Source organism: Megalobrama amblycephala, linkage group LG7, assembly GCF_018812025.1.
Source record: "Megalobrama amblycephala isolate DHTTF-2021 linkage group LG7, ASM1881202v1, whole genome shotgun sequence".
NCBI lineage: Eukaryota > Metazoa > Chordata > Actinopteri > Cypriniformes > Xenocyprididae > Megalobrama > Megalobrama amblycephala.
In genome coordinates this window covers 26,613,014-26,636,436 of record NC_063050.1, presented here as the reverse complement: position 1 = coordinate 26,636,436, position 23,423 = coordinate 26,613,014, and the positions used below count along the sequence as shown (strand labels likewise).

Sequence of the window (23,423 nt, the reverse complement as noted above, 5' to 3'; positions counted from 1 at the left end):
TGAGGCATAATTAGAAATGCGCCGATTCAGGCTGTGGCCCCTTTAATTGCTCGCGCTCTCCGCCCCCTCCCGAGCTCTCGACTCTATCAATGCATAAACAAAGTTCACACAGCTAATATAACCCTCAAAATGGATCTTTACAAAGTGTTCGTCGTGCAGAAAGTCTAATCGCGTAAGTACAGTATTTATTTGGATGTTTACATTTGATTCTGAATGAATTTGAGGCTGTGATCCGTGGCTAATGGCTAATGCTACACTGTTGGAGAGATTTATAAAAAATGAAGTTGTGTTTATGCATTATACAGACTGCAAGTGTTTAAAAATGAAAATAGTGATGGCTCTTGTCTCTGTGAATACAGTAAGAAACAATGGTAACTTTAACCTCATTTAACAGTACATTAGCAACATGCTAACTAAACATTTAGAAAGACAATTTACAAATATCACTAAAAATATCATGATATCATGGATCATGTCAGTTATTATTGCTCCATCTGCCATTTTTCGCTATTGTTCTTGCTTGCTTACCTAGTCTGATGATTCAGCTGTGGACATCCAGACATCCTACCCTTGTGTAATGCCTCAATCATGGGCTGACATATGCAAATATTGGGGGCGTAAATATTAATGATCCCGACTGTTACGTAACAGTCAGTGTTATGTTGAGATTCGCCTGTTCTTCGGAGGTCTTTTAAATAAATGACATTTATATAAGAAGGAGGAAGCAATGGAGTTTGAGACTCACTGTATGTCATTTCCATGTACTGAACTCTTGTTATTCAACTATGCCGAGGTAAATTCAATTTTCAATTCGATGGCACCTTTAATTATAAGTGGTATATCACAAAACATTTTATTCATTGAATCCTCTCAAACTGTCTAAAGCCATTTATAACTTATAGTCATTCATGTGGCAGGAGTTTAATAAAGCCCTTGATCCAAGAAGAGGCTTATACAACACTGCTGCCTCTTATGTGAACAGTGTCTTTAATAAACTTGCAAAAAGATCAAGAGTATATACTTCACTACTCTTGAAACCACAGCTTACCCACAAAAACTAGTCCCAAACACACTTGTTTACATACTACAGAAAGTGAGTAAAATTTCAGTAGTAAACCTTAAACCTAATTCTTTAATATTCACAAAGACTCATTTACACCTGACAATTCAAGACAAGTAATGATATCAACATACAATGTTACTTGCTGTGTTAAACATTATTTAGAATCATACAAAATGGAAAACAAAAAAACAGGAGAAAGAAAGGCACATGCAAAGTGAGTAACATCCACTGAAAATAGCACTTGCTGTGGAGACAGTGAGTAGCACTATGGCATAATTGAGGTCTGTGGACCCCGGAGCTTCTGCCTCAATACTGAGTGTGACAGCCGTCCCAGACTCGGTTTCGGAGGGTACGGTCAGATTGATGCTTCCCTGAGCGCTTCCTCCTGCCACAAGGATCAGAGAGCTGGGGAAAGACATGTCAGTCTCCACCAGGTCAGTCCTGGCTCGGATAGTGTAGTTGCCGCCTATAGTGTTAGAGGCCACTGTGAAGTTGAGACTGAATGGGACTCCAGGCAGTGTAATGTTCTGCAATTGGGCCTGTGGAGGAACAGATATGGTTAATGTTATTTCTCTCATACAATGATGCTTTTTTGATGCTCTTTTTGTACTACACTGTGATGTAAATTTAAGTGCATTTTGTTTTATGATTGTTGTAAATTACAGCTATTTGTGTTTGTGTATGCAACATTTTTCCATATATTTCTTACTGTGATGGTTATTCTAGATCCTTTATATTGGGTGGGTGACTGTCTCTGGAATTGACTGGGCAAAGATTGAGTCGAGTCATTCAACACCCCTTTGAGTTGGACCACAAATGCCCCCTCTGGGATTCTGTCTACGTTGACCAGGAAGTCTGTTGCACCCACTGCTTTGATGGATCCATTAACAACACCAGATCCTGAAGCTTCAACTAGAAGCACGTCAGTCACTGTGACTGAATCTCCTCCGGTCACGGAGACAAACAAAGTAGCATTCCGACCTGATCAGCAATTAAAGAAACATTTTAAATCAAAGGTTTTCAACCCTGATTCTGGGGATCCACTGTCCAGCTAAGGGGCCATTTACACGACAGCCTTTTCAACTTAAACCGGGAAATTTTTTATGCATTTTGGCCATTCATTTACCCGAAAACAGAATTTTGGGTGCCTGAAAATACAAACTTATGAAAACGGGTTTCAGAGTGCAAGTTTTTAAAAACTATAGCATTATCATCTCCATGTAAACTACAAAAACGTGAATTTGTGAAAATGGTGACGTCATGCATATTATGTGTTCAGTCAATATGCGTGTGTATGTGGCAGATGCGTAGTACTTCTTTACAAAGTGACAAACTGGCCAAGCGTGCATAATACAGTGTTTTTATTCGTTTTCGCGGATCCATGTGAACAGGGATCATTTTGACAATGTTTTTGTCTATACGTGAAAAACGTTTTTAGTATATCATTGTCGTGTAAACATAAACAGAAGTACACCTTAATTTACTCACCCTCAGGTTGTTCCAAACCTGTATGAGATTTCTTTGTTCTGTTGAACACAAAAGAAGATATTTTGAAGAATGTGGGAAACTGAACAGTTCTGGGGCACTGACTGCCATAGTATTTCTTTTCCTAATGGTGCCCCAAAGCAGCCTGGTTACAAACTTTCTTAAAAAAATCTTTGGGCCTCATTTATAAAGTGTGCATACGCATAGATTTGATCTTAGAGTGTGCGTACGCTTAAATCCATGCTCATATTTATAAAAACTTTTTTTACGTGGAAAAGTGCTTAGCTCCACATCAGGGTCTGATTACTGCAGGTTTTTGGAAATCTAAGCTGTTCTTGCAGCTCGCTAAGGATTTGGATGACTGGTGATCTTGTATATGTAAATGACATTGATTAGGTGTCGTTTACAAGGCAGAGAACTGAAACCATTCACCATCATTTTCGATTTAGAGATTTCATATTTGAAAGAGAGGTGTACGCTCGTTTTCTGTGTGTACGTTCATTCTATGAACCACACATCCGCACATCGGAGAAATGATCGTAAGATCAAATTTAGGATGGTTTCTGCACAACATTTTATAAATGAGGCCCTTTGTGTTCAGCAGAACAAATAAATTTATAGAGGTTTGGAACAACTTGAGGGTGAGTAAATGATGACAGAATTTCATTTTTGGGTGAAATATCCCTTTAATTAGCTGGTTCAGGTGTGTTTGATTGGAGCCAACAGGACAGTGGGGCCCCAGGAGCAGGGCTGATTTGAATTTGAATTTTGTATGGATTTAATATAGTGAATTTAAAAAAATACAGCTATTTAAAGAAGATATCGATATTGTACCAATAAAAGGGCGGGTGAAACTCTGTCCCCATGAGTCTTCATGACCTCGCTCAAATATCTCCACAAAGAAAAAGAGGACATCCACAGTACTCTGACCTGTGTTCACAATTAAAGGAAAAAAGACATGAATGTGCATTTATTTTAATCAGAGAGTCAGAATAATTTGTGACTATTTTGATTGGTGTTGATGTTCAATTGATGGACAAAAATGATGTTTTTTGGGTGAACTATCCATTTTAGTCAAATGGCTAATCAGAAGCTGGTTTCAAAAAACAAGAAAAGAAAAAAAAGCATTTTTTCAGCAAATTTGCTGAAATACAAATCTTTACCAATGATTTTAAGGCTGTAGAATCTTGTAGAGTTAATGCTGATCTTCCATTCCCCTGTCTGGTTGTCAGAGTTTAGTTTTACTCTCCTTAAAATCCCAACAGTCAGGATGCTACCCAGAGGACCATCTGCCACTGAACCTGACTGAGACACACCTGAAAGCGTGGGGAGAAAACATTACCTCAAGAGTGGCACAAACTGAATCACTAGAATCTGTTTATCTCTTACACATGTACGAGTTATCTGGAGCAAAAAGCATGAAAAACCGGTTTATTAAGCGCATACTGTAGATTGGAGTACTGGAGATTCACTGGCTCACCTGTAGGGCTGTAGAGGATAAAGACCGGAGAGTCTCCGGTGACATACACAGTCACATTGGACAGAGATGGATCTAAGAAAAAAGAAAAGTTGTCTGCCTTGGCTGAACTTCTCTCTAGCACAGTCACCTTCAAGAAATGCATTTGAGAAACAATTACTTCCAAGAACAGCACAAAACAGCAATAAAGCATTTAGACTAGGATAAGATTGTCTGCATGATGCTATCGTATTCTTACAGTACATTAAAAAAGAACTCTCTTTATAATAGTGATGATAGGAGTTAATATAGTGAGCTCAAAGCATTTTTAGGACATACCAGGTCAGCAGTGATTACATCAGTAATGATGGCTTGAGACAATCTAGTGTCTGTGACCTCTATGGTCTGCCCACCAGAAACATGGGCCAGGTCTCTGTACAGCTGTATGTCTGACTGAGACAATAATCTTGACGACGAGATATTCTTTCCACTACGCGAGGAGAAGCTTGTCAGCAGGAAATTGACCTGGATAGTGGAAAAAAAGAGAGAAGACATTTAAAATGAAGAAAAATAGCAACACTTTACAATAAGGTTCAATTTGTTAACATTAATGCATTAATTATGAATTAACAATAACTATTTTTACAGCATTTCTTAAATCTTGATTTGTGTATGTTTATTGTTAGTTCAGTATACCTAAAGCATTAACTAAAGTAAAAAAAAAAAAAAAGTATTAAGACAAATGCTACATAACTGAAGTAACAAATCAAGCAGTGATGACAAGTGATCTGCAGATACTCACTGTTGACTTTGTGATTTCTATCATGCCCTCAACTGCACTTTTTAATTCAGAGTCCTTTGCTGAAGAATCAGTGAAAACAAAAATGTCTGATGATGGAGGAGCTTGTGTCAGTGTCAACTGTATATCAATGAAACAACAAAACAGAAAGAAACAGGACTTTTAAGATTGTAATCACTCCATCAATCACTCCACAACTTTCTTTCTGTCAGGCTTTACAATGTATATGAAAGCTCAGTCCAATTATTCAAATTTTTTTCAAACCCTATTCTTTTATAACATCTTATCCCCTGGGGCCAGTTGCATAAACTGCTAAGACTAGTCTTACAAGTTAGTCACCTTTTTTTTTTTTTCAGACTGGTCATAACTTCATAAGTCAGTTACATAAAAACATAGATTTGATACAGAAAAGTAAGTCTGATTACCTCTAACTAACTGTTAGTTGTTCGTACTAGTTCTTAAATGATTAGTTCACTTTTAAATAAACTTTTCCTGATAATTTACTCACCCCCATGTCATCCAAGATGTTCATGTCTTTCTTTCTTCAGTCGAAAAGAATTTAAAGTTTTTGATGAAAACATTCCAGGATTTTTCTCCTTATAGTAGACTTCAATGGGCACCAAACAGTTGAAGGTCAAAATTAGTTTCACTGCAGCTTCAAATTGTTCTAGATCATCCCAGATGAGAAATAAGGGTCTTATCTAGTGAAACCATCCCTCATTTTCTGAAAAAATTGAAAATTATATAAGTTTTATCCATAAATGCTCATCTTGAACTAGCTCTCTTCTTCTTCTCTATTAGAAATCCGGCAGTGTAGATGCTGCTAAGCGTATTACTGCCCTCCTCAGGTCAAAGTTTGAACTAATTGTTATATACTATTGAATTAGCATATTGCATATAAAAATTTGTTCAAACTTTGGCCTGTGGAGGGCAGTAATACACTTAGCAGAGAAGAAGAAGAGAGCTAGTTCAAGATGAGCATTTATTGTTAAAACTTATATAATTTTCAATTTTTTCAGAAAATGAGCAATGGTTTCACTAGATAAGACCCTTATTTCTCATCTGGGATGATCTAGAACAATTTGAAGCTGCAGTGAAACTAATTTTGACCTTCAACCGTTTGGTGCCCATTCAAGTCTACTATAAGGAGAAAAATCCTGGAATGTTTTCATCAAAAACTTTAATTTCTTTTCGACTGAAGAAAGAAAGACATGGACATCTTGGATGACATGGGGGTGAGTAAATTATCAGGAAAAGTTTATTTAAAAGTGGACTAATCCTTTAAGACACAGAAACATAATGGCTATGTTTATGCAACTGGCCCCTGTGGTTTCACAAGGCTTAAGCTAGTCCTAGACTAAAATGCATGTTTGGGCTGTTTTAACTGAAAGCAACTTACTGACATATCTTAATATATTCAGCATTATTATTTTGTCTCAAGACGCAGTAATGAATTTTTCTAGTATACGTTTATAAAAGCTACTTAAAAGGCCTAATTCTGGCTTATGCTAAGCCCTGTCTGTGAAACTGGGCCAATATGTTTTTGTGTGTACTTATTTCAGTGTGAACCTTTTTCAAACTGAAAGAACGTTAAAATCACAGACCAAAAGACACACACACACACACACACACACACACACACACACACACACACACACACACACACACACACACACACACACACACACACCAGGAGTCCTGATAGTGCCATATCTGAGAAGTTTCCACCAACAGATGTTGAAAGGGAATTAATATGTCTTTTGAATGTATCTGCATTCCCAGTCCTTATCAGAGGTCCAGAATCTGTCATTGGAAACATACACACATTACAGAGACCAAGAATACAGGCAGTTCATTTTAAACATAAACTGTGCCTGACTCATGTATGATTTCCATGTTGCACCAACCACCATGCCATGTTTAAAGTCACTAAAAATCATTTTTGCTTGGTTTAAATATGAGCAGATTGTCGTGACCATGTCTGCATGAATAAATTCATTGAGTTTAGATATTTACATTAGCAAGCAGTTAAACAGCAGTACCTAATAAAGTGGCTGGTGAGTGTATATTTTATGTAGACTGCCAGTCAAAAGTTTGGAATAATTAAGATTTAGATGATCATTTTAAAATGAAAATTAAGATAAGTCATTTATGCTCACCAACGCAGCATTTATTGAATCAAAAATACAGGAAAAACTGTATTTTTTGTGAAATATTGTTACAATTTAAAACATTTTCTATATATTTTAAAATGTATTTTATTACTGTGGTGGCAAAGCTGAATTTTCCAATAGTATCCAGCTGCAGAACCACAGCGCCAGCAGTTTCAAACCAGCAGCGCCAAATTAGCAGCCGCGGTGTGGAGGTGAGGGGCGGAGCTTATAGAGTCTTAATAGAGTTGCAATATCTTTTGTAATTTTATTAAATATTAACTGTTTTCATGTGGATTTTGATTGGATCGATATCTACAATATTTAACAACAATACTTTTAAATAAAGTCTCTTTCAATTTATACATGCATATAAGATATCAAGATGTACAATGAGCAATATTTGAAAAAAAGTAATCATGTTAATGGATAATACAAATACTGCGTATTTGTTCATACTGCATGAACTAATGAAACATATAATGAAACAATATTTGACATTAAATGCCTATACTTTGTGTCTTTAAGTACTATTTGAAAGAACATTTATTAATATATTTTTTAAAAGTATTTGTTCTCATTAGTTTCATTAGTTCATGCCGTATGAACTAAAAATAAAATATTGTGTTAATATTATTCATTAACATGATTTTTTAAAAATATTGCTCATGATATCTTGAAACTGACTTTATTTAAAAGTATTGTTGTTAAATATTGTAGATATCGACTGAGTCAAAATCCATGTAAAAATAGCTCATATAGAATAAAAGAACAGTTGGTTCAACAGTTCATCATTGGTTCGACTTTATTAAGACTTTATAAGCTCGTCCCTCACTTCTTCCCTGTGTCTGCTGGTCTGAAACTCTGTCACATGATCCTTCAGAAATCATTCTAATATGCTGATTGGTGGCAGTGTGTTGTTCATTGGTTTTAGGTATAATCCATAGTATGTTATAGAGGAGAAGCAAAGGCCCCATGAAGCACCAGTACAGATGGATAAAGGGCAATGGGACATAAATGATGGCATTATAGGAACTTAAAAAGGTTCTCCTTTGCATTTAGACTATAAAGCCCTTTTTAGTTAAAACTGAAAACGTTCTTTAAATCCATTTAAACAATTCAGTACAGCCTCTCCCTGTACATATGTAGATAGGGCATCAAACTAAGGTGAAGTTCTGCATAGAGCACCCCTTTAGACCAGCAGCGGCAAACAATTTTATCTAATAGCATATTTCAAGCACAATAGACCTACCCTGGTTATTAAATGGGACTAGAATATATTCTGAAGGTTCCTCCGATGTTCCTCTCCTGCTGTCTATGATACTGAAGGACGCTCTCTTGGCCTTTGAGATGTAACTAGACAAATCTCCTGTGATGTCAAACACAAAAGCCAGAACTGAGGTCTGATTGAGGCCCATCAATCTAAAAAGAGAATGAGAGAGAGAGAGAGAGAGAGAGATGAAAGATTAAAGGTACAGTTCACTCTTCTATTCCCTTTACTGAATGAAAAATGGACAGTCTGGACATTATTCTGAATAGCCTATTTTGTGTTCCTAGAATCATACAGGTTTTGAAAGGTCATACTGAAGAAAGGCTTGGTTTCCTGTTGCCACTCGGATGTCTTCCAGCAGTTCCACAGTAGCGTTGATGGCCATTTCAGCAGCACGCTGGTGAAGGAAGCCATGATTTGAGCTGATGCCGTCCTTATTGATGCCTCCGGTGGGGTCTCTAGAACTGGTCCTATCAAGAAAGCCGCCATGGCTACATTTGCCTGACAGACACATATTTTCATAGAAATTCTGTTGAGAAAATAATGCATTTCAGAAATATTTGTTCTAGCCAGATAAGCATCAGAGCTACTCTTTGTTTCAGCAGCACGAGACAGCAAGCCAACCAAAATATTGGTTAATAGGCTATATTAAGCCTAATCAATATCAAACAAAGACAAGATCTGAAGGGTTTTTTTTTAAAAAAAACTTTTAAAAAAATTCAGAAATCCTTCAGTACCCTGTTGAAAAAAACACCATATGACGGTTAGGTATGTTTTGAAGAATGGCAGCTAGTTTGAGCTGGTTTATGCTGGTCCTTAGTTGGTCATGTGCTGGTTTAAGCTGGTCAAGTCCTGGTCCTAAGCAACTAGCTCCAGCTCAGGACCATCTTATAACCAGCACAGGACCAAACTAAGCCAACTAAGCTGAAGTATCAGGTTCTCAGGTTCGAGAACTATCTGACTTAGGCCTGAAAACCAAAACACCAACCAGTTCTAATGCATGAAATGCTAAGCTTCCCTACCTTCAGGTTTGTTTGAGGAAAACAAGTGGAAATATCCTGAAGTTAAGATCTTCTGCTGCAGTATCTCTGGGAGAATGTTGTCACTGCAGTCTTTTCCAACACAGCTTTTGCATATCTTTGTATTGGGACCTAGACATCCATCCAGAAACGTAAGTGTGTGTGGAATGGCACAATATTCAAAGTGTGGTAAAATTGTTATTTGGCTTTGGTGGGCAACTGTAAAGATGGCTAATCATCATATGATACAAGTGACTGGGGAATTTAATTTTGAGATGAATACAAAGAAACTACTTCAGAAACAGCTATACAGTGCGTACAGCACCTGCTAGATTGTTGAGGGGAAGGTCAGGTCTGATCAGAGTGCTGAAAGGAGCAGTGCTTCCCAGTTCCACCCAGTTACTGTGGCTATAGAAGTCCTGCACACAACAACACATTCATTTGTTAAATTGATCTTGAATTGAGTTGAGTACTCAATTCAGTTCAGTCTACAGGCTAATATGTTCTCCAGGACTAGCATACCTGTAATGTATGACATACAGCCCCCAGACTGGTGCGGGCAGACAAATATCTCCCCTGTTTCATGCTGACTTTCACTGCAGCAATGCCCTGAGTGATGAGGTCCCGTCCATTTTTGAAATCTTCATTATCAAAATGATGAGCAGTACTTAACAGCTTTCCATCCACAGCTGCATTGCTAAGGGAAGTCTGAGAAATAGCCAGACTGAAAGTGGGTATTTTTAATAAGGAGGAATATGAATTTGAGCAGGCTCTCTGGACGGCAGTTGGAGTCAATTTGCTGTTGATCTGGAGGTGAGGAGTGGGAAGTAGAGGGAAAAAAATGAACATGGGCCGAGTAATGTTTCCAGATAATTAGTATAACCTTGTAATTGCCACTAAATACATGGTTAATATCAATGTTAAGAAAAAATAAAATCATATTAACTAATAATTCTGGTCCTATACAGAAAGGGATTGCTATGTCAGTTTGCCTGTTTAAGTGTAATATTGTGATGATGTTCATCATTGTTGATTATCAAAAGTTAATTAATTTACAACTGGACATCTTTCTGTTTGTATGAAGGTGAAATATGTAATTGTAATAAAAATAAAATTATTTTGGTCATTAGTGCACATTCTTGTCGTGGTGCCATCTCTTCTGGGAAGTCCTGCTCCATCTGAGGAACTGCTAATGAGATGAATGAGAATGCTAATAGAGAGCTTACTCAAACCTTATAGACAAACGTCTGTGATCTGCGCTTCGATTTCAACAAATATGTATGTTTGTAACAGCAAACAAAAACGCATTACGCGATTACAATGGATCTTCAAATGCAGATGAACAAATTAATATTGGGGTGAAAAAATGTATACAAATATAAATATATGCAGTTGTATTCACCAATTTACCTGACATTCTACAAGTAGCCTATGTGAGTTCTGGTCAAATAATTTGAAGCATAACTAAACACCATGCGCAGTTCCCGAATTTGTTCACAACCATGAATTATTATTATTTCCTATTTTTTCTTACAGGTAGTGTAAAGTCTCGCCCCCGGGCAGCGGCTACATCACGACACACTTCTGCCATCTTGCGGAGGAAAGCTGCCTCAGTGATTTGTTGATGTGTGAGGGATCCATCAGCAGGGAGGATTTTGAATCCTGACGCCTGAGGGGGCTGAAAGAGAGCCCCCTGGAGGAGAAATACAGCCACTACAACCAGTGAAACCATGTTCACATTCACAACTGTGGGAAAATTCATAATGGGAATTAATTCATTTTTATTTATTTTTTAAGAAATCTGCCATATGTACCTTTTTCTTTTGTTTCCTGTCAAACCCCCTAATGAATAGTATCTCAAACCTGCAGATCAAGTCCTCCAGTTCAGATCAAGTCATCTTCAGTCAAGCTGAATTAGCACCAAACATGGCTGTCTAGCTACTCCTTTAGTTTAGTGTCTCCCTAATATAATATTTCTATTCGTCGTGGTTAACTGTGTGTTTGCATGTGTTTGTAGTGCTGTCTACGGTTGTCTTTTGAGGACAAGAAAGATAAAGACTGAAATTGAAAGTGGTGGCCAAAATGTTTAGTGGGGGTTCTAGGTATGTAAACACATAATCAAACTCACAAAACTCTACATAGGCCTATTGAACATGTATTAAAATGAAGACCTTTAGATTTAACAATAAATAAATAACCACAAACCTGTGTGATAGCTATATTTTTCTTTCTTGGAACAAAAAAAATAGTGTTTGAAATAATAACTTGTTTTTCAAAAAGTGTCTGAAAGTGTCTGAAAATTGTCAATTTTATTTTAAATTTCTTTCAGCTTTTAATCTAGCAAATGAGTGGTACATTTCTCAGATAAATACAATATAAAATCAGAAGATTTAACATCACACACACACACACACACACAAACAATGATCGAGGCATTTCATTACATTACCTTGTAATAGAGGTTCTCTTTCTATATTTATATCACTGTACACACGATGTCAACGTTACATGTAAATGTAGCAAGCAGCGGAGTAACTTTGTTTTAAAAAGTGGTTGGGGTGGGACGTGACTGGGGGGTTTCGGGGGACACACGTTTGTGAGCATCTTGTTTTGTAATTTCACTGGAACGAATAGAGTCTCTGCAGCGGCTAGATTGAAGCGCTCGTCCCTGTGAAGTCTGCACGAGCGCCAAGAGAACACTACTTCCGCCACTGATAAGAGCACTCAGCAATGCATGATTTCAGAAACAACACTTTCCATGCAGCGCCTGATCGCCTCTTATTTAACAAACGAACGATTAGTTAATCAAAATGGAGATGTTTCTTTTATATTAGTACATCCGTGCTGCGAGATGTCTCAAAAAAAGTTGTGGGGACATGTCCCACCCGCAAATTAGGCCTACGCGTGCATAAGTGATTGCATAAATGATACAATTTAAATACAACCTTTTTCCATTTTAAGCATCATTATATGCTTCTAATATATATATATATATATATATATATATATATATATATATATATATATATATATATAATAAATCACATATTGACCATATCTACAGAATCCACCCAGACTGTGATCTAATACCCTAAAATAACGAGATGCTTAATGAGAATAGAGGAAAAAGGAAGTAACACATGCTTTGCATAATGCTATTTGCCTTTTGCAATTAGACTTGATACAGTTTGTGCTGGAATCAAGTCTGGTTTCATTCCTGCTGGTGTTCCTGGTCCTTGTCCTGGAACAATAGCCATTTCTACCACCAATCAGGTGAGGGCTAATGTTAGGACTGGGTTAGGGTAGGACATGCACACCATTTTTATCAATTTAACATGTCCCTCCAGTTTAAGGTTAAAGGATTAGTTCACTTTCAAATGAAAATTAGCCCAAGCTTTAACTCAAGCCATCCTAGGTATATATGACTTTCTTCTTTCTGATGAACATAATCGAAGAAATATTAATAAATATCCTGACGCATCCGTGCTTTATAATGGCAGTGAACTGGACTCACAAGTGTGAGCTGAAGAAAGTGTCTCCATCCGCATCCATCCATACATCCATCATAAACATATAGTCCACATGGCTCCGGAGGGTTAAGAAAGGCCTTCTGAAGCGAAGTGATGCGTTTGAATAAAAAAAATATCCATATTTAAACAAGTTATGAAGTCAAATATCTAGCTTCCGCTAGAATGTCTTCCGTATTCAAATTATGGAAAAACGGAACTGGTGTTGCATTAGTTCCGTAAGTTGCATAAGGAAGGTGTAGGACATAAGCTTTTTGAAGAATACGGAGGGCGGTCTGGCGTAAGCACTTGCAAGGCGAGCATTTGTGTTTATAAAGCATATACTTTTTTTTTTTTTTTAGAGAATGTCCTATCGTTTCACTAGATAAGTCCCTTATTTCTCGTCTGGTATCGTTTAAAGCCCTTTGAAGCTGCACTGAAACTAATTTTGAACTTCAACCGTTTGGAGACCACTGAAGTTCACTATAAGGAGAATAATCCTGGAATGTTTTCATCAAAAACCTTAAATTCTTTTCAACTGAATTTTCATTTGAAAGTGAACTAATCCTTTAAGGTTGGGTTTGGGTTATAACTTTACAGGATTGTGTTCCAGTAAAACATGCTGCCCCATACCTGCAAAATCAAGATGTGCCGGACAGTCCTTATAACTCAAAAGGTTGTCCTGCATCCTCAAACAAGCTACAATTAGTCCAAAATGCAGCTGCTAGAGTCAAGAAAATAGGATCATATAACCCCTATTTTATCATCTCTAGTTTTTTTCCAACTGCTTACACACATTTTCAAAACTTTGCCTCTTTTTTTTAAAACTAATTTTAAAACAAATCCAAGAATTGCACACACAAAATACCTCACAACTCTTGCAAAACGAAGCACTGCTTTCAAAATATCACAAACACATCTCAAAAGCAAACATTTGTCTTTGTAAACACCTTTGCCATAATATTTTTGGATATATCATATTCACACAGTTATTCAAAACCTAAAGCTCTTCTTTCATGAGCTCCTATGTACATCTCTGTACAAGATTAAAAGTAATTAACAGAGAGATGTTGAAAAATTCTCAGTAAACACGAAAGCAAGATTGAAACCGAACTATTTATTTTTTTACTATAAGCATTTGTGGTTGTGAATTCAGTATTACACAGAAAGAAAAGAAATACATCAACCATGTGTAGATGGACAGAAACAATGGTTGTGTTTGAAAAAGGAAATCACGATACTTCCTGTTAGATTTTGTTAAAATTGTGTGTTGTGTTTTGCAAAAAAAAAGTGTTTTATGAAATTGAAAACTGAATCGAAGAATTAGTGTATGGTTTTTTGCAGATTTGGCATGTGGTTCTGGTGTTTGAGTGTCAGGTTTCAGAAATTGTGTGACAAGTAAGAATTTTGTGTGTAAGCAGTTAAAAAAAAAAAAAAAACTAAGTTCGATTACAAAGTATTGCTGCTGACTTTTAAGGCCCTAAATGGTTCAGCTCCAATGTATTTAACATATCTTCTATCGCCCTACTATCCATCAAGCTCTTTAAGGTCACAAAACTCTGGGATATCTACCTAGGATATCTAAATTCACTAAAGTAAAGAGAGCGTTTTCACATTTGGCTTCTAAACTCTGGAAGAGCCTTCCTGATAATGTTCGGGGCTCAGACACTCTCCCAGTTTAAATCTTAAAGACACGTCTCTTTTTCTGTAAAGCGGCTTTGAAATGATATGCATTGTGAAAAACGCTATCCAAATAAATGTAAACTGAATTTGTTTACTTAAATCTTTCAGTACTTAGATCTACTTTTTTTACTGTGTTTGAGCTAATGCTTTTAATTTAATAATCACTCTGCAACCAGTTTTCCTCCTCCTGTATTCATGGAGGACATTTAGGCTACTCATTCATGTGTCATCATTACAAAATGAAGCCACCCACACTGTCACATTCAAGTCAACTCTGACAAACGTTAGTGGAGGTAGCAGGGGTACAGTTCAGCCCTCCAGCAACAAGGAGATGCTAAATTAAAGTGAATAAAAAGTGATTTTATGCTCTAAGCTTGCCTAGTGATGCTTGCCTCTTGTGTGAATGTTTTTAATAATACTAAAACCAGATGAAGAATACAAAGAAATAAAGCAAAAGTGTAAAACTGTTAAAGGTGCCCTAGAATTAAAAATTGAATTTATCTTGGCATAGTTAAATAACAAGAGTTCAGTACATGGAAATGACATACAGTGAGTCTCAAACACCATTGTTTCCTCCTTCTTATATAAATCTCATTTGTTTTAAAGACCTCCGAAGAACAGGCAAATCTCAACGTAACACCGACTGTTATGTAACAATTGGGATTATTAATATGTACGCCCCAATATTTGCATATGCCAGCTCATGTTCTCAACATTATGAAAGGCATTACACAAGGGCAGCCAGTATTAACGTCTGGATGTGCACAGCTAAATCATCAGACTAGGTAAGCAAGCAAGAACAATAGCGAAAAATGGCAGATGGAGCAATAATAACTGACATGATCCATGATATTTTTTGTGATATTTGTATATTGTCTTTCTAAATGTTTCGTTAGCATGTTGCTAATGTACTGTTAAATGTGGTTAAAGTTACCATTGTTTCTTACTGTATTCACGTAGATCAGAGCCATGCCGTTATTTTCATTATTAAACACTTGCAGTCTGTATAATTCATAAACACAACTTCATTCTTTATAAATCTCTCCAACAGTGTGTAATGTTAGCTTTAGCCACGGAGCACCATCAAACTCATTCAGAATCAAACGTAAACATCCAAATAAATACTATACTCACATAATCTGACGCATGCATGCAGTATGCATGACAAACACTATGTAAAGATCCATTTTGAGGGTTATATTAGCTGTGTAAACTTGGTTTATGCACTGTTTAAGGGAAGCGCGAGCTCCAGGGGCGGAGAGCGCGAGCATTTAAAGGGGCCGCAGCATGAATCGGCGCATTTCTCATTATGCCCCAAAATAGACAGTTAAAAAATAATAAAAAAAAAAATCTATGGGGTATTTTGAGCTGAAACTTCACAGACACATTCAGGGGACACCTTAGACTTATATTACATCTTGTAAAAAAACGTTCGATGGCGCCTTTCAATGACAGGTAGGGTAAACGGTCACGTATTATGCTACCCCATATTCTATATAAGGAAATCTATTTATAAACAATATTTTGCAATATAGATTCATGAAGCAACAAAATAATGGAGCGAACCACTCGCCAACTGTTCAAGAAGAGATCAAGATCAAGGTTGATACTAGTTAGATTATGGTCAAGGTCGATGCAAGTTGATGCACACACAGCCACTTTCTGTATTACCCGTTTGTCAGGATGGAAATGTGCCAATGCTTGCCTTAAAAGATGTCCTTGGTGATGATAAAGATGAAATGCTATGAATAGCATGATTGTAAACACCATGCAGATGCAACAAAACTTAGAGCCGATGCTGTGAGCTGGCCAGTGGCCACTAGCAATTTATGGAGCTACAAAAAATACTCTGGACAAACAGATTTTAGAGAAACCTTTAACAATACAACGCATGAATAAACCAAGCAAACAACAGGCAACCATCATCTCAGTGTCTGAGACAATAAACTAGCTAGTAGTGTAGAAATACACTTCACCGCAAGATAAACTTCTGAAGAACAAAAACAACATTCTCAATAAGATTTTTTTTTTATAATTGTGTTTATTGATCCTGAAAAAAAGACATTTAATATGAGTTACGTGTGAACACAGGGACATACAGAGGTAATCCTTCATTATGGAAATGGATGACAGATTTTATAAGGCAGAATCTGACCAGCTAAAACGATTAAATGAAAGTCCATTTATGAATAACAAAACAAGTGGACATGTTTTGTTAGTGAAATTTGAGCTTGGGCTGCACAGGAAACATTTTTGAGTGTCATATCAGGCTTAGTTTTTGTATTGGTTCACCATCTCTTCCAGTTTAGCCTGGTTGGACCCCGAAAAATCATCCAGCTACAACAGAAAACAAGTGATTAAATCATCCAAACAATAACTGAAAGTAAATTAAACGCTGCATATTCATAGAGAGACATCTGTAACTTTGTACAGTTGATATGCGACTAATATTAGTTCAGTTGAGGACTTTATGCAATACTCAAGAAAGACAACAGAACAAACCTTCTTCCCGTTCTTGTAGAAGTGGAATGTCGGCATACATTTGATCTCACAAGACTGGGCTACATCCTGAAAAACACAGAACAACGTCACTTAAATAGTTTACAACTTTTTATTGCTCTCACCCTACTGCTTTAAGCTTAAAAAAATAATAATAATAATTTCAGCTTTTATGTATAGTTAAAAAATTCATTTGAAGGTAATTATGTAAAGTCAATGCATCATTCATATATGAATAAATGGGAAACAAGGAATCAAAGCAAAAACATAAAAGTATGACTGAGATGTAACCATAGCATTTTACACTTTATTCTAATTCTACTACCCTCTAGTGGTGTATGTCATGCATTAAAACAGCAAAAAAAAATACATAGATCAGTGCAAAGTTTTTTTCTGCCGATGTGACTTTGTTACAGGTACTTCCCTGTAGACATTTTCCATTGTATTGCACATACAATACCTGAAATGACTACACAGCAAGTATTTGCCCATCTATGTTACAAAAGAGAACCAATTACTGTGAAACAATCTTAATAAATTCTCTCTGATTGCAGCAGTTTCAGTCTAAACAGGTTTTGTACTGGCCTGTCTGTGACTCTAACAACAAATACACATTATTATTTGGTATCCTCTAACCGGCACTATTTAAGAAGACTGCAACATAACCTTTTGATTAAAAAAAATAAATAAATAAGTAAAATTAGGGTAGATAATACCTGACAAAAACTGTTACAAAGAAAAAAAGTAAAAAAAAAAAGATTCACGCCATGTCTTTCTACTCTGAGCTGTTCAGAATTATGCATTCCTATAGCAACACTTAAAGCAACAATGAATTTATGTAATCAATAGACAAAACACAATAAATGTTATTATAAAATAACAGTTGTCGCGCAAATGCTTAATACACTTTTAAAGTTTATTTAGCAGGATATTAGACGTTAAATGGTTATTTAATGAACAGGATAATATGATTGCGTTTACTGAGTTCGCTCTGGGGCAAAAGTAATTTTTTATATCGGGAAAAAGACCCACATTAGCTTCTGCTACTGCAGCAACTTGCATTTTTCTTTGTGATTTTTGGCACCAGCTTATCATGAACTGACTACTTACTCCTCTTCGTCTTGCTGGACGGAAATGGGGCTCTATTGGCAAATGTTTTATGCGATATTCCTATTTTGCACACACGTTAAATTTGCAACTTCGGATGAAAAACAAAGCTATTAACTCTTCCTTGCATCATTCCAAACCATAAGACTTTCGTTCACCTTCAGAACACAAATGAAGAAAATTAATGAAATCTGAGAGATTTCTGTCCCTCTATTGAAAGACTATTCACCCAAAACACTGACACTTCAAAACGTTCAAAGAGATTGTAAAATAAATCAACATGAATCGAACACTTTAACCAAAGTTTTCTAAAGAGACACGATCGATCGCTTTATATTAGTGTTTCTCAACGGGGGCATTCAGAGAACAACGGGGGGCGTTGGAAGCAAGATTTTAAAAAGGGGGGCATTCAGGTGTTCTTGGGGGGGCGTTCACGAGTTTACACCAAAGATCTAGGCAAGACAAGATTAAACTTGTAATTACTTGCAAAAGAATTGCTATAACATTCTAAAATCTGCCAGTTTAATGCAACATGTAAGTTACGTATAGTTTCTTTTGCAACGATTATTTTTCCAGTCATAGACCAGCGCTAAAGCGCTGACAAGAATTCACGTGCAGAAAAATGTGTTTTGCGCTGACAACAATCCAGTGATGGCTTGAATCCAGCGCTGACTAGAATCACACAGCGGAGGAATGGAAAGCTGACAAGCCATTAAAAAAAGTATTGACTTAAGAACCACTTATATTTTCAAATATTTTCAATAAATCATGTTTCCATTGACTCCGGTGATGAATTTTTAAATTAATGAAACTAAATTCTATTTATATGGTAATTTTTTTTTTTTTTTTTTTTTTTTTTTTTTTTTACATTTTTAGGCATTAAAGGTGCTCTAAGCGATCCTGGGTGGAGTAACTTCCTGTTGACGTTAGAAGTGTTGTCAAACAAAACAGAGGCTAGCTAGACCCTCCCTCCTCCTCCTCCTCCTCCTCCTCCTCCTCCTTCCCCTCCCATCCGTGCTTCCTGAAACAGTCATGAACGCGCATTTAAAATCATTCTTGTCGGTTATTGGCTGGAGCATGTTTATTATTTTTTGTGGTCCAGGCTGCACCAGTTTGTTTTAATTGCCATTTTCGGAGCTTGTGGCGACTACAGAGACCGCGTTTTTTTACAGTGTGTTCAGGGGACAGGCAGCTAGCGGATAGTGAGGAGATGTTTGCTCTATGTGACAAAAAATGTTTTGGCCTAAAAACGCGTGACATCGCTTAGAGCACCATTAACTAATGCCATTACCTAATGCCAAAATGTTTTCTTTGTTCACCAAGTAATTTACTGGTCAGGCATCATTGTTAACTCGCAAGACTGAAAGCAGAAAATGTCAATTTGATGGATAATTTAAATGTATTCTTTAATCACATTTAGGTAATGTATTAATTCCGCCGTCACATCTGAGCACGAAGCGCTGCTTGGATAGTTTCAAGCTAGTTAAAAATTAATAATACAATAATAATTGAATCTAATTGTTCATATGTGTTTATTCTGATAATGAACACAAATAAATCATGACAAACCAAATAAATTTGAATTGAATTAATTATACCATTGATGAAAACAAGCTGATACCAAGGTATTTAGGCCTATAATTCTAACATAATTTTTCATGTAAAAATCATGATTGTAATTATTTATTTTTTCGAAAGTAAGATTAATGTGAGCAGCTTCTTGCAATACTCTCCTAAATGCGTAACAAAACATTACCGCTTAAATGACCGTATAGCCGGTCGTTTTTACTGTCCAATGACAGCCTATATTTAGTGGCATGGGAGAGAGTCGGAAGTTGATTTGTTGCCCCTAAGAGTTTATAATAGCATATTTTAACTATATTTTCAAATGGATAAAAACTGTCAAATTGTTTTTAAATGCTGGCTTTATTAAACTGTTTTAAAGATATCAATAAACAGTCTCATATGTCTATTTATTTTTAATACTATTTATTAATTTATTGTTCCATTTTATTTAATGTTTTTACATTTAACATGAATAATCAAACATTTAACATAAAACAAGTATTGCACAACAATTTTCAGTTCGCTGCACTCAGGGCCCCTGAGTGCAGCGAACTGAAGTTCCACAGCAGAGCAGCTGAACGTCTTGCAACGGTAAATAAATATATTGTTGTTTGAATAAGTAGGCTACAATGTAGTCTTTGGGGGGCGGTAAGGGATCTGGATAACGGATAGGGGGCGCTGGCCCAAAAAAGTTTGAGAACCACTGCTTTATATGATGAACAGATTTAATTTAGTCATTTATTCACATATAAACATTGATCAGCAAACAAACAGAGCACTCAAATAAGGTAAATGGAAACCGCTTGATTCATATGGATTTATTTTACGATCTCCTTATGAATGTTTTGAAGCATCAGCATTTTGGGTGAATAGACTTTCAATGGAGAGACAGAAATCTCTTAGATTTTATTAAAAATATCTTTATTTGTGTTTCAAAGATGAACGAAAATGGGTTTGGAATGACATGAAGGTGAGTAAATAATGACAAAGTTTTTAACTTTTGGGTGAATTAACCTTTAATTATCCAGCTCTGTGCTTGCTACATTAAACCAAAAAGTATGTCTTTTGTTTAAATTAGAGTTTGTAACTACGAGTTCTACAAGGATGTGAATGCTTCTTTGGAATCTCATAATTGGGGCAATTCTGACATGAACGCAACTGCAATGCCTTGCATGTATGAAGATGCATTATACAGTTTTGTATTTGTGCAGCATATTACTTAACATGAGGTGGCATGAATTATTTTACAACACAACGGTCGCAACAAAAGAAACTGCAAAAGAAATCTCACCTGTGCGTCGTCCACGTCCACTTTGAGGAAGACCACATTAGCATAGGAAGGATTTTCAGACAGACCCTGGGAGTGAGTCAGATAAGTTCATTCCAACAACCCAATGAATATAGTGACTCAGATGCCAAAAAACAAAAGTTACTTACTTTGTAAAAAGGTGCGATGCTCTGACAAGGCCCACACCACGTGGCTGTAAAGTCAACCACTACAAGCTTATCACCTGCCTCAGCCAGAGCTTTGTCAAAGCCTTCCTGTGAACACAAGTCAATGCTGGATTTCATGTTCTGTCACCAATACTGTAAAAAGCCATTTTAAAAACCAGAGACTGTTGCTTTGGACCCTTTTTAATATACAGCAAAAACATGATTGTATTAAATTACAAAGACATGATTACATGAACCTTATCTGCCTTTACATCATTCCAGACTGTGGAGTGGAAGTGGAATTTGTTGAAAAGATAAAAGCTGCCACTCCACTCCACTCACATGCTGTTCCAGACCAGCTTTTATTAGTCTTTGCGCTGCTTGATGATGCACAAAGCTTGATGCTTTGCCTGGTTATGGAACAATTTTCATTCAGAGGGGAGAAGAAATAAACTTAATGGCTATATTTTTGTCAGTTACTCAATTATTTACTTGTTTATAGAACTGTTATTCAAAAAAAAATATAGTTAATAATTCTTAACTGAATTGTATAATATATTGTTTAGATAAATGCATATTTTTTGAGCATCTCGTTTGGTATAATTAAACATTATGTATATACCGACCACAAGCCCTCTAGTTACAACACAAAAAACCACATTGGTAGGCCACAACAGTTTATACATCTGTAATATTAAAATTTGGGCTATTATCTGGAACATAATCAAACAACAAGGGTTATTCGCGTAAGTTTAAACAAACAGTAAGAGAAAGTCAACATGACAGTTAATGATGCCCTTGTATGCAGTCTTGCCTCTTTCACTGCGGCAAATGATCGAAAAAAGAAAAACTCAGTCAGAAGAGTCCAACCCACGTGACTTGATGGCGCGCTTCGTCCCATCAGGCCGCGATCGCCGAAATAAACAAAATGATACAGGAGTGTGATGTCTTAGTTATCGAAGTTAAAACTGTAAATGGGAACGCATTTTTCCAACGGTAGGTTTAGACGGCACTTCGTTGTCATGAGCAGGAAGTTATGTAACAAAGCGGCATTCCAGGTGCCGCAAAACTATGTATTGCACGTGCGTTTTCATAATTTTACAACAAAACTTGTTGCAGTGCGAATAACGTGATACGAGAGCGGCATTTTTAATATTTTTTAGCTTTCGGGTGTTGTTGTGGCTAGGTAGACATTAGCTTGTGTAAAAACTGGTTAGCAGATAAGCTAACTATATTTTTCACAATCACAATCTGAACTGACATATTATTTAATGCTATCCCTTGCTAATACTTTGTGAATTCTCACTCAGAGCTGTTTATTTTTCGACAAACTTAATTGAAATCGGTTTGATGGGCAGCCGAGGGCTCTTGTGAGTCAGCAAAACGTGTCCTCCCTAGGCATACCGCGTGATTTTGCTTTTTTTTTGGTTAAATAAAGTTTTAAATGAAGGTCTTTTGAATTAAAGTAGCGCTCTTACCTGATCTTCAATGACGATGATCATTTTATCGCTTTACTGCAGCCTCTAGCTCAGAGAACAAACCTTCAACTCAACACGCCTGTCCAGAAATGGTCCGTCTGCTCTGCCTGATTCAAGCGTGTAGTTTAGCAATATCGATTCATTCAAAAGCCCTGCCCATAAACGCGCTGGCGGACAAGAGGCTAGAAATGCCACATTGTATGGGACTGTAATGTGGGAGTAGAACTGGACATTCTTGCTAAAATAAGCTTCTTTAGCTTTTTTCTCTTGTAAAATGCTTCAGATATTTTAGAGAAGTTGTTAAATCCACGACAGACTTCACAAGCAGTTAAACTAAAACAAAGCCAACCATGATTTAATATTGATATAAATATCATTTATAACTTTGCATGATCATATAGTTGATGGCATACCATTCTTTTCATTTCGCATTGTTTTTTCCTCGTCTGTGATCAGACACCAACCACTTTTAAATTTCCACAAACAAATGACCATACACTCGACACTTTAGCAATTCACTTAGGCTATGTTAACTTTACAGTGATTGTACATTTATATTAAACACTTTTAGTAGCCAGTGACAACTACCACGTTTTTTAGTATTGCAATATAATTTCACATTGTTATATTTCTGATTATCACAGTGCAGATATTTTATTGAATAAACTTGTGTTACTTTTAAAACATAGGTGTGAAATATAACAGTAAACATGTTCATAGAACATTCACGCTCAAAATCATGAATATCTGATTTAAACTCACACAAGCACTACCACAGGTGATGAATGACCTCTGCTAAAAGTCCATATCAAAATTAATAGTAAAGCAATGATTAAATGAAAAAATAAAACATTTAAATGAGCATGTTTATGATTTTTTAAAGTGGTCACACTGTTAATATGCACACA

The 23,423-nt window shown here is 36.3% G+C and overlaps 2 protein-coding genes across 4 annotated transcripts; both read right to left on the bottom strand.

The window, feature by feature from the left end:
- Positions 1 to 822: 822 nt before the first annotated feature.
- LOC125272142 (von Willebrand factor A domain-containing protein 7-like) lies at positions 823 to 11,941 on the bottom strand. 3 transcript variants are annotated; one of them, XM_048196766.1, is made up of 15 exons: positions 11,692 to 11,941; positions 10,777 to 10,988; positions 9,765 to 10,049; positions 9,568 to 9,661; positions 9,246 to 9,374; positions 8,538 to 8,724; positions 8,206 to 8,375; positions 6,494 to 6,606; positions 4,807 to 4,923; positions 4,344 to 4,529; positions 4,029 to 4,155; positions 3,712 to 3,864; positions 3,383 to 3,478; positions 1,773 to 2,044; positions 823 to 1,602 (listed from the first exon to the last, which is right to left on the bottom strand). In XM_048196766.1, the coding sequence occupies exons 2-15, from the start codon at positions 10,972 to 10,974 to the stop codon at positions 1,228 to 1,230; spliced, it is 2,502 nt and encodes an 833-aa protein (XP_048052723.1). In that variant the 5' UTR covers positions 10,975 to 10,988; positions 11,692 to 11,941; the 3' UTR covers positions 823 to 1,227. The 3 variants fall into 3 exon arrangements, with proteins under 3 accessions (XP_048052723.1, XP_048052722.1, XP_048052724.1); XM_048196765.1 differs by lacking the exon at positions 11,692 to 11,941 and having other exon boundaries at positions 10,777 to 11,452; XM_048196767.1 differs by lacking the exon at positions 11,692 to 11,941 and having other exon boundaries at positions 824 to 1,602; positions 10,653 to 10,783.
- A 4,511-nt stretch (positions 11,942 to 16,452) lies between these two features.
- On the bottom strand, positions 16,453 to 22,675 carry zgc:56493 (Thioredoxin-like). The gene is made up of 5 exons (XM_048196764.1): positions 22,516 to 22,675; positions 21,041 to 21,145; positions 20,895 to 20,960; positions 16,934 to 16,999; positions 16,453 to 16,768 (listed from the first exon to the last, which is right to left on the bottom strand). The coding sequence occupies exons 1-5, from the start codon at positions 22,537 to 22,539 to the stop codon at positions 16,703 to 16,705; spliced, it is 327 nt and encodes a 108-aa protein (XP_048052721.1). The 5' UTR covers positions 22,540 to 22,675; the 3' UTR covers positions 16,453 to 16,702.
- Positions 22,676 to 23,423: the final 748 nt, after the last annotated feature.

What these genes read in the sequence shown, in the direction of transcription:
- LOC125272142 (XM_048196765.1), bottom strand. Translation starts at nt 11,004, where the DNA reads ATGAATTTTCCCACAGTTGTGAATGTGAACATGGTTTCACTGGTTGTA. An exon ending in TCCCCTCAACAATCTAGCAG is followed by an intron (nt 9,375 to 9,567) that starts GTGCTGTACGCA and finishes ATGGATGTCTAG; the next exon opens with GTCCCAATACAAAGATATGC. An exon ending in GATCTAGAATAACCATCACA is followed by an intron (nt 1,603 to 1,772) that starts GTAAGAAATATA and finishes GTTCCTCCACAG; the next exon opens with GCCCAATTGCAGAACATTAC.
- zgc:56493 (XM_048196764.1), bottom strand. Translation starts at nt 22,539, where the DNA reads ATGATCATCGTCATTGAAGATCAG. An exon ending in TCATCGTCATTGAAGATCAG is followed by an intron (nt 21,146 to 22,515) that starts GTAAGAGCGCTA and finishes TTGTGTTCACAG; the next exon opens with GAAGGCTTTGACAAAGCTCT. An exon ending in TCTACAAGAACGGGAAGAAG is followed by an intron (nt 16,769 to 16,933) that starts GTTTGTTCTGTT and finishes TTTCTGTTGTAG; the next exon opens with CTGGATGATTTTTCGGGGTC.